The 13,505-nt window shown below is 34.7% G+C and overlaps 1 protein-coding gene across 2 annotated transcripts in view; it reads right to left on the bottom strand.

The window, feature by feature from the left end:
• LOC107983242 (protein eyes shut homolog) overlaps positions 1-13,505 on the bottom strand; it is a 206,204-nt gene that overhangs the window by 96,684 nt on the left and 96,015 nt on the right. For both annotated transcript variants that reach the window (XM_062969078.1, XM_062969079.1), the window contains exons 3-4: positions 7,015-7,208; positions 2,406-2,533 (exon numbers count right to left, since the gene is read on the bottom strand). In XM_062969078.1, coding sequence (XP_062825148.1) covers positions 2,406-2,533; positions 7,015-7,208 — 322 coding nt within the window. The remainder of the gene's footprint in view (positions 1-2,405; positions 2,534-7,014; positions 7,209-13,505) is intronic.

The following is a 13,505-nucleotide window of genomic DNA, read 5'->3' as shown; positions in this document are numbered from 1 at the left end:
CCAAACAAGGATTCACGTAAGGAGAAAACACCCAGACTTTAAGGCTGCAAGGCTATTCACTGCTATTCCACCTGGTCAAAAATGATTCCCATCAGCCACAGCAATGCGTGGCCGGGCACAGCTAGTGCTTTATATAGGGATTTCACAGCACTTGGAAACATATTGTTCAACCATTTTAACAAATATTTTTAAATCTTTCAATTCTTAAAAGTAAATATAAAAGAAATAAAATGAGGATCATTATTTTTGGTTTACAAGGCCAGCTTTTTCATTAAGTTTGGGGTTTCATGAAATGACAGCAAATTATTAGTATATCACTAATACTACTATTACTACTAATTACAATTACCTACTATGTAAATCATTTTCAGGAGGAGAAGAGGTTATTTTTAGGTGGCCCATGTCAATTTTAGAAGGCTCTATACATTCTAGAGATTTGTTTAAGAATATTTTGCTGCTGCACTGGCAAATAGGCTAGCCAACTGAGACATCCAAGAACTGGGGATAAAGACAAATGTGAAAAATATGTATGTATATGTGTGTGTGTGTGTATATATATATTCAACATAGAAAACAGCCATTTATATATTCCTCAAAAAAATGAGGGGAGAGGTGAAAGTCAGTCTTAATTTAGTTGTAATAATTCATCAAAGATTTGCTTTAAATTCCATATTATTTAAAGTTCAGTTACAAAGAAATGTGCTGTGAACTAGCATAATGATGAAGGCAAAGAATATTTAAGCAGTAATAAGTGTCATTGAGGCAACATCTTCACTGTTTGAAAAAAAGTTGTGAAAATGCCTGAAGGAAAATCAAATAATACATTTCAGCAATCTCAGGCTTCTTTCACTTTTTAAAATTATTTCCTCTAGAAATGCAAATTTCACAGTAAAGAGAATCCTCAAAATAGGTTAAAGGAGACTATTTGAATTTGTCAACTGTCAATGAGATGAAGATGCCTTAAACACAAAACTCATATTATAACCAGGCACTAACTTTTCTTGCTTTAATGGACTAGTGGTGCAATCATGAGTGAATCCAGAATTTCAGAGGTAACCACACTGGGTTACATGTTTCCTTGTTTTTTATATTCTGTTGTGAGTGAATTTTCAGTCTTGCTTTCCTAAATCAATACAAGAATGTTATTTAACACTTACATCTCTTCTTATTGACTGAAAATACCTATAAGTAGAATCAGCTGATATCCAAACAATGCATCTCTCATTTTCTATTAAGGAATTAAAGCTGGAAAATATATTAATTAACATTGAACATTATACCCTTGGAAGCCCATTGGCTGATGATGCTGAATATTTTCCAGACATTTGGTCAAATAATTTGTGACCCAAATTGGGGACAATAAGGGGCATCCTTCTTTATAATGTCCCATACTGTTTCTTAAGAGACAATAAGCAGAAGAAAATGCTAACGGAAGGGGGAAATATTGAGTGATGGAGAGGGTCTCACACCATATTCCTATTTTATAGTGCCTCCTCTGTGCCCATTTCTGAGGACACACATTTTGAACTAATTTATAGTTCTGCCCTTGGTTTTAACTTCAACAAGAACATTTAGAAATTACATGAACACTTTCCCAAGTTGATTTTTTCCCCTTCCCATCACTGTTTCTCCACGTGCATTGCGAATATTTCAAATTTAGATTCTTTTCAGCCTATGGAGCCATTTCCAACACATCCATCACATATTTGGATGTCGTAAGTTCACCCCTAATGCGTTGCAATCCTTTTATGTACCACAGATTTTAATATTCTGCTTTTATGAATACTTTAAAATTTTGAGTTTGTTTACTACACTTGAAAAATGCATTGCAGACCCACTTTAAGGCAGCCAAATAAAAGTCAAGCAAGTGTGAAGAGAACAAATTGTACTTCTTAATGGTATGAGCAAAAAGCCCATAAATCTATATAAGAACAGAGTAGAATTCAGTACATATATACCTGGGCTTTTTCTCTCATATGCAGAAGCATGTGCTTTTTTATTTAAAGCATAGTCCTACTTTTAACCTGTTGACTGATGAGTTAGGGAATTATTATCATAGGCCTATGCATTAAGAATGGATATCTAACTCTTCCTCTTTTCAAAGCTGTGATTATACATGCACTGAGGAGACCTGCCTTTCCAACTGGTTTCAATTCATCCTAAGTCAGGACAGAATACATTTTATCTTAAAGAATTCCTGATGAAATATTGTACTTCTCCTTTCTGGCTTCAGTTTTTAGTTTAACATCCCTGCAAACTCCAAATAAAAGCTACCCTCTTGTGACACATCACCAAGTAGGAAATCATTAAAATGTGTTTCCTCTTGTTTCTGCCCTGTTTTGTTGGGATAAGAGACATTAAAACATTCAGAAAATATGCCCACATAATGTTTAGAACGATCTCACCTGCACTGATAGCTCTCTCCTTCCTCTGTACAACTCCCATTATTCAGACATGGAGAGGGATCACAAGGTGTTGCTGACTTCTCACAGAATTTGCCTATGAACTTCAGCGAGCAGGAACAAGACACATCCTACAAAATGAAGAGGCTTCTTAAATTAACTTCCTTGACCATTAGGAATACAATAAGAAAGGTAGTTATTCCAGTAACATTTTGAAAGCCCCATCATATGTAACATTATACAGTGAATTAGAAAAAGAACTTTGGAAATTCTTCTCCAAAATCAAGAATTGTGGAATGATATCTCCTAGTTCATCTTTAAAAAAATATATTTTTAAGTTTAAGTTTCAAATATTGAAAGTGTGAGAACAATTTTTCAAGGTGGGTGAAAAGATAGAATAAGTCAAGAATAAGATTTTTTTAAAAAAAAAAAAGGAAAAAAGAAAAACAGAAAAAGAAAAAGAAACCCACATGGACAGTTCATCAAAATCCAAAAAGAAAAAAGAATAAAAGAAGAGAAAATAGGATATATATATATATATATATATATATATATATATATATATATATAAAATAATAATAAAATAAAATATCAGACTTCCGTTTTTCCTTCTTATGCTCTTAATGGTTTGGGTATAAATCCATAACCTTGTTAGGTTCAGTACAAATTACACAATAATATTGTTTTAGTCTTTTCCTCCCTTCTTGATACTCCTGATGTATTTAGAAATGTTTATTTGCTCTTATTTATGTAATCTTCAAAGTTTGACCAATCGGTCATTTTTATACTTTTGCCATTGCTCTGTTTCAATAAAAAAAAAGTCAGTTTATCCAAATTCTTTATTTCCTGAATTTTATCTAACCATTGTGTCTTTGTTGGAATTAACTTTTGTTTCCACAATTTTGCTCCTAGTTCATCTTTTCTAGAGGAAATTGAAACTACTTTGCCTTTTTGTCTAACCATGTTATAACAATAGAAGCAGGTTTTATTCCCATCTTCATCAGATCAGTGATGTTCTAGAGTTGTTTGAGGGATTTCATCGTTGTAATGTATAATATAAATTGATGTCTGTGTTTATTGAGTAAGTCAAGGCAACATCTGCTTAACTCTTTTCAAGTGGATATCAGTTCAACACTGGTGACTGCATATCAGCCACCACCCCTGACATAGCAGATTAGTTTAGGAAGTTTAGCATAGGTTCTCTCACATACTGCCCTTTAACAGAGGGAAAAAAAGCCAGTTAATGCATGAGAAAAAGCAAAGGAAATTTTGCTACTTCAGACTAGGCCACCTGACAATAGCAATGCATGGTTCAAGTGACAGGGGGATTCTAATGCTTGGATCTGTTTCCTATAGTATTTCTTTCACCCCAATTGTCTTCCATTCTCAATCTTATTTTCCTACATTATTTCTTTTAATGCTGCAAGTTAGCATCAAGATAGCTATCACTTTTTTGTACTGCTGAATCTCACCGTAAACTCGTTTGCATGATATTCCCCAAATTTTACTATATTTAAATACATATTTGTATATCTACTGGTATTTTGGAATTAAAGTTTTTACAAAGATTATGAAGACCATAAAGATTTGTTAGGCTGCATTGTTACCAGGTTACTGACAAAAGATAAGAGCTCTAATCCACTATCACAATATATACAGTTTTGTCATAGCTATTACTATCTGGGCATAAAAGTCAAAGTGAACAGGCAAGTGTAACTAAGCACCATTTAATGTCCAGGAAAGGACATGGGATATCTGGGCACCAGCAAGCTGTGCTTCTGAAGCTGAGAGCAAACAGCACTTGTCCCGCTTCTAGATCTCCAGAGATTATGCTTGAGATTCAAAAGCAAGTTGGTTGCTCTTTTTACCCAACTGCAGTTGGCTGTTGCCTGTTGCTTGGGTACCCACACCTTCCCCATGACATGAAAGGCACTAACACTCTTTATCATATAAGCCTTCTTTTTAGCAAAGAAGTCTAAAGACCTTGTGACACTACAATTTCCAGGATTCCATAGCTTTAAGCCAGGACAGTTAACATGGTATTATACTGTATGAATTCTACAGTGAAGATGCATTCAGCAAATGAAGAGAGAGATCCAACAAGAGAGGGAGAAGAAAGGGTTATTTTTCTGTTTATCTCCACTATCTTCTTTCCCTTGCTTATCACACAATACAGCTCAATGCCCCTCTAAAAAGCATTTGTGCAATGATTTGTGCAGTAAGAAGCAGGGCTAGGGAAGCTTCCTGCCATATCAGCAAGATCCATTTATCAAGGGTTTAGCTCTAGAGAACCTGTTTTAGCAGACACAGGTTATAACACCTCAGACTTCCTGAAGCAATTGTGATTTTTTCCTTCACCCACTAATGACAAAGCAGTCATTTCCATATACTGTACAAGTTTTCTCCTTTTATTTGAGAACTTACAGCTAAATGTACCATGTAGGATTTGCTCTACCTTTATACAACTGTAAGGATGTAATTTTAATCTCTTTTGTAAATCATAAACTGGTCTGAGGGAGAATGTGATTTGTATCTTTTAAGCAGCTGCCTCCAGCAATTAAATTGTGTTTTTCTCTGAGGATCATAAAATACTTCAGGGACTGCACTGAGAATAACCTTCTTGTTTTATTGTTTGCTTTGATTACTTCTGAACTACAGTAACAGTAAGTAACTGATATGTAATATAAGCATTCTGGAGCTCAGCATTTCCCAGTTATGCATTGCGGTTTAATCTTAGGAGCCATATGTTCTGTTTAAAGTCTGACTGGGGGGAAAATGTTATATTTTTGATCCATGCCCATTGTTATATTTCTTGAGATATCTCTTGAGTTGCTCTAGCTTTCTATAGTGATTGTTTCTAATGGCTCATTTTATCGAGTTTTATTGGGTGCAATAGTAATTTTATATTGTCTAATTGTATTATTATATCATTTAGAGGTTATGTTCTCTTAAGGACAGTCATTAAAAATAGCTTGGGACCATAATGCTTGATGGAGCACCTGTCCCCATATGGACTTGCCCAAAATCAAGATCTGATGTGAAGGGTACCCTCTTCCATGTCCCACTAGTGAGGTAAATACACTGTACTGAGAGAGGTCTTTTCAGTTGTGGCACTCCAATTGTAGAACATCCTCCCCCTAGCGCTGATTCTTTTATGTTTTTAAGTACCAAGTTAAAACCTGGATGTTCAACAAAGCCTTTGGGTCCCCATTAATTCAATCCAAAATCTGTTATATATAGTTTTTAAGAAACTATAAAAACTGTGTTTAACTCATTGTGTTGTTTAATATGTCTTAGCTTATTTAAATTATCTTCTTGTTTTTAAACCTGTTTAACCTATTTTAATATTGTTTGTAAGCTGCCCCAAGAACTCTTAATATAAGTTGGACTGCAAACATTTTAATCAAACAATTATCAGCTATCAATAGTATCTTTAATAGTCAAAGAATGTTTTGTAAAACCCACTAAAGACAGTAACTGTATTCCCTTTTTCCCCATTCCATCTCCAAAAGTACCACAGATGCAATAAGAAACTGATAAGTCAGTATCTATACAAACCCCATTTATTCAGTGGATCTATCCTAGTTAGATCTACCAATTGTTTTTCTGGTGGCAGACCCAAACATTTTTATTCAGGCAAGTTTTAAAAACAAAGTTTTTAAGAATGACTTATTGAATGTACATGCATGAGCTTGTGCTATAAAGGCTACATTATCCATATGAATTACAAAGTGAATCTAGGTGGATTTACTTTTGGGTGAAAAAATGCACAGGCTCTTTTTCTTGACCCTACTACAAGAAAATGTAGGGAAAGGAGTATACTGACTATTAATAGAAAACATGGGTGAGCTGGTGACATTATAGGGGAGATTTCCACCAATCAGAACAAAACTATTGCAAGATCCCTGATTTTAAGAAAGTTCTGGTTCTGTTAATTTCATTTAAGCACCCTATGGTTTTTATACAGCAGCAATTAGGTGGTCTTATCACCTAACTTTTAATGTGCTCCTCCTTTGCTATTTATATGTTTTAAATTCTCACTAATGAAGAAGACAAGAAAAACAATACCTTTCAAGATCTGTCTCCCTTATCAGATCTGCCTTTTGTCCTCAGTTTAGACTTTGTCTTAAGTAACCAGAAAAGGAACAATAGGAAGCAATCAATAACTAGTAAAGAGGAGTGTAAAAACATCACATTCCAAGAAGACAGGTTTTGTGGTTACTGAGAGGAAATAGCCAAATTGTTTACTTTGTTTAATTCTAATTTAGAAAAGGCAGTAAAAGTTTGTCTGTGATATCAGTATGCAAAGGATCTTGTATCACCTTCAGGACTGAGAAAACCAAGTTGCTAGCATGAACATAGTCTACAAAAGTTAATGTTATCAACTTCATACTCTTAGTGTTTAATGTGATACAAAATCCCTGCACATACTGATATTCCAGGTAACATGAATATATTTTTGAATACCGTATCTGTGAACACTAAATGCAGGGAGTGCAGTGGGAATTAATTTTAATATATAAAGGGACAACTCCAAACATTTGGCTAGAGATTGATCAAGTATATTTGCCTTTTCCATTTTTGAATATGATCTCTTACAAGTGATACTCACATTTGGCATGTCAGTGCAAGTGCCTCCATTTTGACATGGTCTTGAAAAGCATTCATTGATATCAGTTTCACAGTCCTGACCCAGAAATCCAGCTGGACAATCACAAATATAGCCAGATGGAGTATTCTGACATATTGCTCCATTCTGACATGGTTGAGAAACACATGATTCCACCTGCTCTTCACAAAAGGGACCTAAAAGAAATAGATAAAAGCAACAGAACATTGATGGGGAATTTCTTGATTGTTCTTGTTGATTTGCCACTGATACGTTGAAGATAAATCTTGTTCATTTTACTATTAAATTTCTGAAACAGATGTCATTCTTACATATCTTTGATAGAAATAAGACTTTATCTTAAGGAGCAAAGAACTTCCCTTGAAGTTTCTTGGATATTTCACAAAGGAAGAAAATCCAAGTGCATCCTGGTTTGTGTGCATGTGTATGCGTTTTACTGCTGTGTGAGATTGAACCAGGTGTTGATTGTTCTCTTAATGCAAATATAATATCTTTATAGGATGTGGAAGAATTTCACATAAAATTTGCTTCCTTTGAAATAGCTCTGATATTTTATATAAATAGAAATCTTCACATTAACTCCCTTTGATATTGTTTCCTTTGAAATGTACTTCCTTTGAAATTTCTTAGATATTCTAGGTGAATTAAAATCTCCACATTTTTCTGATGATCTTGAAATTCTATTGGATATGCTGGAAATTCTATTGGACATACTTGTCTGAAAAAGCATCGCATGTTTTGAACCAAACATGGCTCACTGAATGTTGTTGATTTACAACTTCCAGACTTCTATGTGTGTTGTTTGGGACATATGGAGATTTTAGCTTAATAACGTTTGGGAACACAAGTATTGAGAATGATGTGATATTATCACTATTTTGCAATATAAATTGCAAATACCATGTGCAGAATCCTTAGGAGGAAATGGTTAAAGACCTCTGATATCATAGTGTCAATATAGTGTGGGAACTCTGGCCCAACAGAATAAAAGATTGTGGAGCTATTTGTTAAATTTGAAAGCAACATGGCTTTTTGATCAAAGGCTGTATAAAAAGAGATAAAAGGTGTACCACTCAATCTGGCCCAATATATTTTATAAATATTTATATTTGCATATTCACTCCTAATTTCCTCTTAATTTTATGAGGAAACTTAATGGAGCAAACTTTCCATGTCATTACATGGGGCTTTTTTAGTGTCCTAGGACACTTCCCTGCCAGTGCAGTGACTGATGGGCATGCTGCCCATCACAAGACATGGCTAGACTTCTGACAGAGCCACACCCACAACAGAATGGAATTATACTAGGAAGCTTCCCGCCAAACACAGGAGCCTGGTCATGTTGTTCTGGCTTCAGATCCATGCTGCTTTAGTGATGCTTCCCCTGTGTGATGAGGTAAGCTACGCCATGGCAAACCGGTGCATGCTGGTTCAGAGTTATCCCTCATCCCTGCCATTTCACTAGCTTCCATGGCGATATGGCATGGAAAGAGTTCCCCGTTTGATGAAGTCCTTAGGTAAGATCATATGAGAAATGGAAATGAAGAGGATGCATATGGCTGGTTCATCTCTACTGTGAAGTAAATAAGATTTTGTGTTAGTTTTGGATTGAGTTTTAAGAAATTATGCATAGAATTGTGATACATTTTGGTGAGCGTTTTAGCCTTTATCTAAAAATGCTATATCTACGCACATGTTTTTATGCAAATAACTCATTGTATATTTTATTTTTCCCAAAAAAACGTGTTGTTTTATTGTATATATAAGAAATAAAACAATCAGAAAAGAAAAAGAAGAAAAAGAAAAGAGAATTAAAAAATTAAATAGTTTACAAAACAAAATACAGCAAACACTTATAGAACATGTGAAGAAATTGATATTAGCTGTATAGTTATCATACCTTAACATATCCTTTTCCCTCTAACCCAGCACCTGTGATCCCAACCCCCATGACCTCTGACACCCCTCAATGTGGATTCCATAACTAATCGGCAACTACCCATATGTCTTCTTTCAGTAAATCACCTTTGTGACAGTCATCAAATTTCCCTTTGTCTTCTTTTCCAGATACCCAAGTGCCAGCCTCCATTTGTTTGCAATTTTTTCATTTTTTCTCCTCTACTACAATTTGTCAGCCTGGCCATTTGAATATAATCTAATAATTTATCTCCCCAGTCTTTAATAGTTAACTTTTTTCCCCTTCCACGTTTTAGCAATTTTTAGTCTTGCTGCAATAAAGCAACACTGACAAATTTCTTCAACTCCTGCACTAATACACTTTCTAAATAGTTCTAATAAGCACATTTCTTGGTTTTTCTTGACCTTTTTAAAAATCATGTTGTTTGTTTCATTCACCACCTTTTCCCAGAATTTTTGAACTATGTTACAGGTCCATCATATGTGGAAAAAAATCCTTTCTGCTTCCTACACCTCCAGCAAGCCCCTCGTCCTATTTTCTGTACTTTGGGCAATACTTCTGGAGTTATATATGTTCTATAGAACATTTTATCTATATTTTCTCTAATAAACCAGATATTGAAAATTTGAACCCCTTTTTCCAAAGATGTTCTCAGTCTTCCAAGTCAATATTTTTATCTAAGACTTTGGCCCACATAATCATAAAAGTTTTTATCTGATTGTCTACTAAATTATATTCTAGAATATATTGTGGTGTAGGAGGAAAATTCTGAGATTGTCTTGGACTGCAAAAAGATGAAACCAGTCCATACACCAGAAAAGAATGCCTGACTGCTCACTGTAGGGAAGGAAATTAGAGACAAAGATGAAGTACTTTGGCCACATAATGAGAAGACAGGAAAGCTTGGAGAAGATCATGATACTTGGGGAAAAAGGAAGGAAAAAGGAAGAGGGGCTGACCAAGGACAAGATGGATGGATATTATCCTTGAAGTGACTGGCTTGAACTTGAAGGAGCTGGGGGTAGTGATAGCTGACAGGGAACTCCAGTGTGGGCTGGTCCATGAGGGCACAAGGAGTCCTAAGCAACTGAATGAATAAACAACAAGAATATATTTATAAGGCCAGGAAAATACGCCTTTGTTACCCTTTTCAAATATACATTCTAACTCATTTTTTAAGAGGCAAATCCTACCCTCATGTTCTTCCTAAATCTGTAATGCAATTAGAAGAAGCCAGTCTTTTATCCCTAATTCTCCTCTTCCCTTGAGTGTCCATAGTCTTTTCTTTTTAACCAGATATTCCATGTACGTTCCATATTCAATGTGTGTAGCTGGTCTTGGGACTGCTTCCAACGAGTGCAACCATAAGGGGTTTTTTTTGCCTCTATCCTTTCTTGTACCTTTTCCACATTGCTAAAAGGCTGGATCTTATCCTATGTCCATTAAATTCTTTATTCTCTCTGTCCTTTTCATCCCACAGATAGGCATGCCATCCATATCTTAAATTATGGAACTCTATATTAATCAACTCCTTATTATCCAATTTAATCTAATCCTTTAGCCAGCTGAAATTTGCAGCTTCATAATAGTATCTGAGATCTGGCAACACTAGGCCTCTGTAGGCAATTCTGGTTATTTTGCCATTACAAATGAATTTGACCAGTTCTTTCCTCCATTTTTAAACACATTTACCCCCTTGATAATTGATAAATGTTGAAACAGAAAAAATATTTTGGACAGAACCATCTATTTTATCACTGCTACTCTTACTAATTAGGTAGGTTGAAATCTTTGCCAACTTCTTTTGATCTCCTTCCACATTTTATCATAATTATTTTGATAAAGATTACTATTTTTGTTAGTTAGCCAAAGTCTGAGATATTTTACTTTTGACACTACCTTACAGTTGGTTAATTTCTTCAGGTTAGCAATGTTACTTTTGGATAAGATTTTAGTTAGAAATACAGATATCTCCTTGTTAATTTTAAAGCCTGAGACAATGCTATCTTTGGCTTTTCTAATTCTTTTTCTTTATCTCTGATTTTGGTAAGCATCTCTAAAATTTGGAAAATAAATAAAGAACAACACTCTAGAAACGGAAGTTCCAGACATGAAAAAATCAGTGACAAGAGTTCTTTCTCGCAACTGGACTTTCCACAGATATATAAACCCCACTTTCCTAGTTTCCAACAGACCCCCATACCTCTGAGGATGTGGAGAAAACATCAGGAGAGAATGCTTCTGGAACATGGCCATATAGCCCAGAAAACTCACAGCAACCTAATCCAACAATTGGTTAGTATGACTATTATACTCGACTCATCCACGGGTCATAACAAAATCAATAATTTTGGCCCCAAATCTTCCCTCGATTTACATATGTGGTCAATTTACACATGAGTGAATATCATAGCAGAAAGGTAGATAAGATTTCATCCTTCGTGATTTCAATGTATTACATATATACAATATATACCAAATACAAGAAAACAAAGTGGAATACACAACTCTAATTTACTTTTGTCTTGCTACCCATATATCTTTCCATAAAGAGGAGAAAGTGTAGAGATCATTTTTAAACCAGTGTGCCTTAATACAACTTGAGTTAATTTATTTTGTCAGTCTCTAATGAAATTTAATTTCCGAGGCAGTTATGCATAAAGGGTTGTGCTTTAGGACACTGCATATGTTACCTCCATATAAATTTATTTAATCTACATGATTTAAAAGACAAAGGAACTGTGCTGAAGGGCGAGCATCACAAGGTATGATCAAGCGGCACACTATTTTTTCGCTTAATTTTACAGTATTAACTGGTTGCTAGGAGCTTGATTCAAGAAGGAAAGATACACAATAATGACAAACAAGGTGAAATAAAAGAATAAGGACACCTCATTCATCTCAGTGTGAAGACAGTTCTTAATCTGAAGTCCTTGCTAGAACAATCAATCATATTTAGCTTCATCATTGGTATGTGTTCCATGATTGAGTTTTTTTTAAAAAAAAAAATCCCTTGGTCCTTGTATTATAAAACTGAGCTGGTTTCAGTAAATTATGTGAGATGTGTTTTGGAAATTAAAGTAACATTTCATTCATTTAACAAATCAACATAGTTTACCTATCTTCCAAAATCCAACATGTTTGTGTTTTCATGTGATTCTTCTATCACTTCTATCAAAATCTCTTGTTTGAAATTCCATAAAATCATAATCACTATTTATAGTTCTTATTTTTATAATGAAACTTTTCCTGTATGAATTATTTCATCATTAACAGAAACAAAGAAAAATATAGAAAAATCCATGTTCTCTTCAATTCCATTGTATGAATTTAACTTTAGGACACTGCACAGGTTTCATTCTGAAGATATTTTAGATGGAACACCATAGAATCTGTCTCCTTTTGTTCAACCTTCATGTGCAGTAGCTTGTCCCAAGAACTTGGGTACTTTTATCTTGCCAGCACAATTAGGTAAGGGTCAGTAATATCTTGAAGAAAACATTTTGATTTGTATGGAAGATAAATGAATAATTGTACAGAGACTTTTTATAGGGGACTTTATGTGCTTTGTGACTTCGCTACAAAACCCATGTGGATTTTCTAAAAATGATTTATCAAATATAATGGACTGAATACATTACAAGCCACCTGTGAGATTTTGTGGTTCACACCAGGACTTTAATACTTAGTTGGAGGTTTTACAGTATCTGAATGGAGGGTGGATAATCTTCATGGGCCCCCTTATTCCCCTGAAAATCATCTCCATTAGAAGATCCTCTTGTACATTGGAGAAAGCAGGACACAAATTCTGCCAGAGGCTAATTCTGAGGTACATGTTGAAGCTCATCTGTCTGCTTGATGACCTTTTCACCCAAACACCACACAAAACAACAACAAATTTATTAAGAAATAGTATCTAATATAAAAACAGTTTCAAAATAGTGTTCCAAAATAATCAGACTAAACATTTGATAAAGTACCAACAAAACTCAGCATGCAAAAGCAATTCAAAGTTTTTACTGAAAGCTTTGGAAATTAGTATATAATGGAGCTGGAGTCATTGCAAGTGCTGGTATCAAAGTTGCCCAAGATGAACTAAAGGAGTTGAAGGTGCAGTTATTCCAGTTAAGACCTTAAATGACTCTGACATTGTTATGTTTTGTCACTAATTATCTGAGTTAGGAGTGGTAAGTATACCTTAAAAAATTATTTTTCTTTAATCCTAAATTATTGGATTGAACACGAGACTCAGGTGTTTCAGCAAAGGCAAGGGTTGAGAAGGCAGTCTAGGACAGACACATGGCCTCAACTGGACCCACATCAGCTTTCCCCAACTCCTTGTGGCTTATTCCAGCAATAAGGAGCGGAAGAACTTTATGTGGATTGAGCTGAGACCATTTAATTACACTAGACTTTGCTGGGGATACATTTACTAAAAAGCCTCTGGAAATGTATTATCTGGTGTAGTCTCTGTGGGAGTCTTGTTAAAGAGATCCCATTGCTATTATTGCTATTCTTCTCTGGTAATAATTCTTATCCTTCTCCAATTTAATAT

Source organism: Anolis carolinensis, chromosome 1, assembly GCF_035594765.1.
Source record: "Anolis carolinensis isolate JA03-04 chromosome 1, rAnoCar3.1.pri, whole genome shotgun sequence".
In the NCBI taxonomy this organism is placed as follows: Eukaryota; Metazoa; Chordata; class Lepidosauria; order Squamata; family Dactyloidae; genus Anolis; species Anolis carolinensis.
Note: the sequence above shows the minus strand (reverse complement) of the source record. Positions and strands in the feature narration are given on the sequence as shown.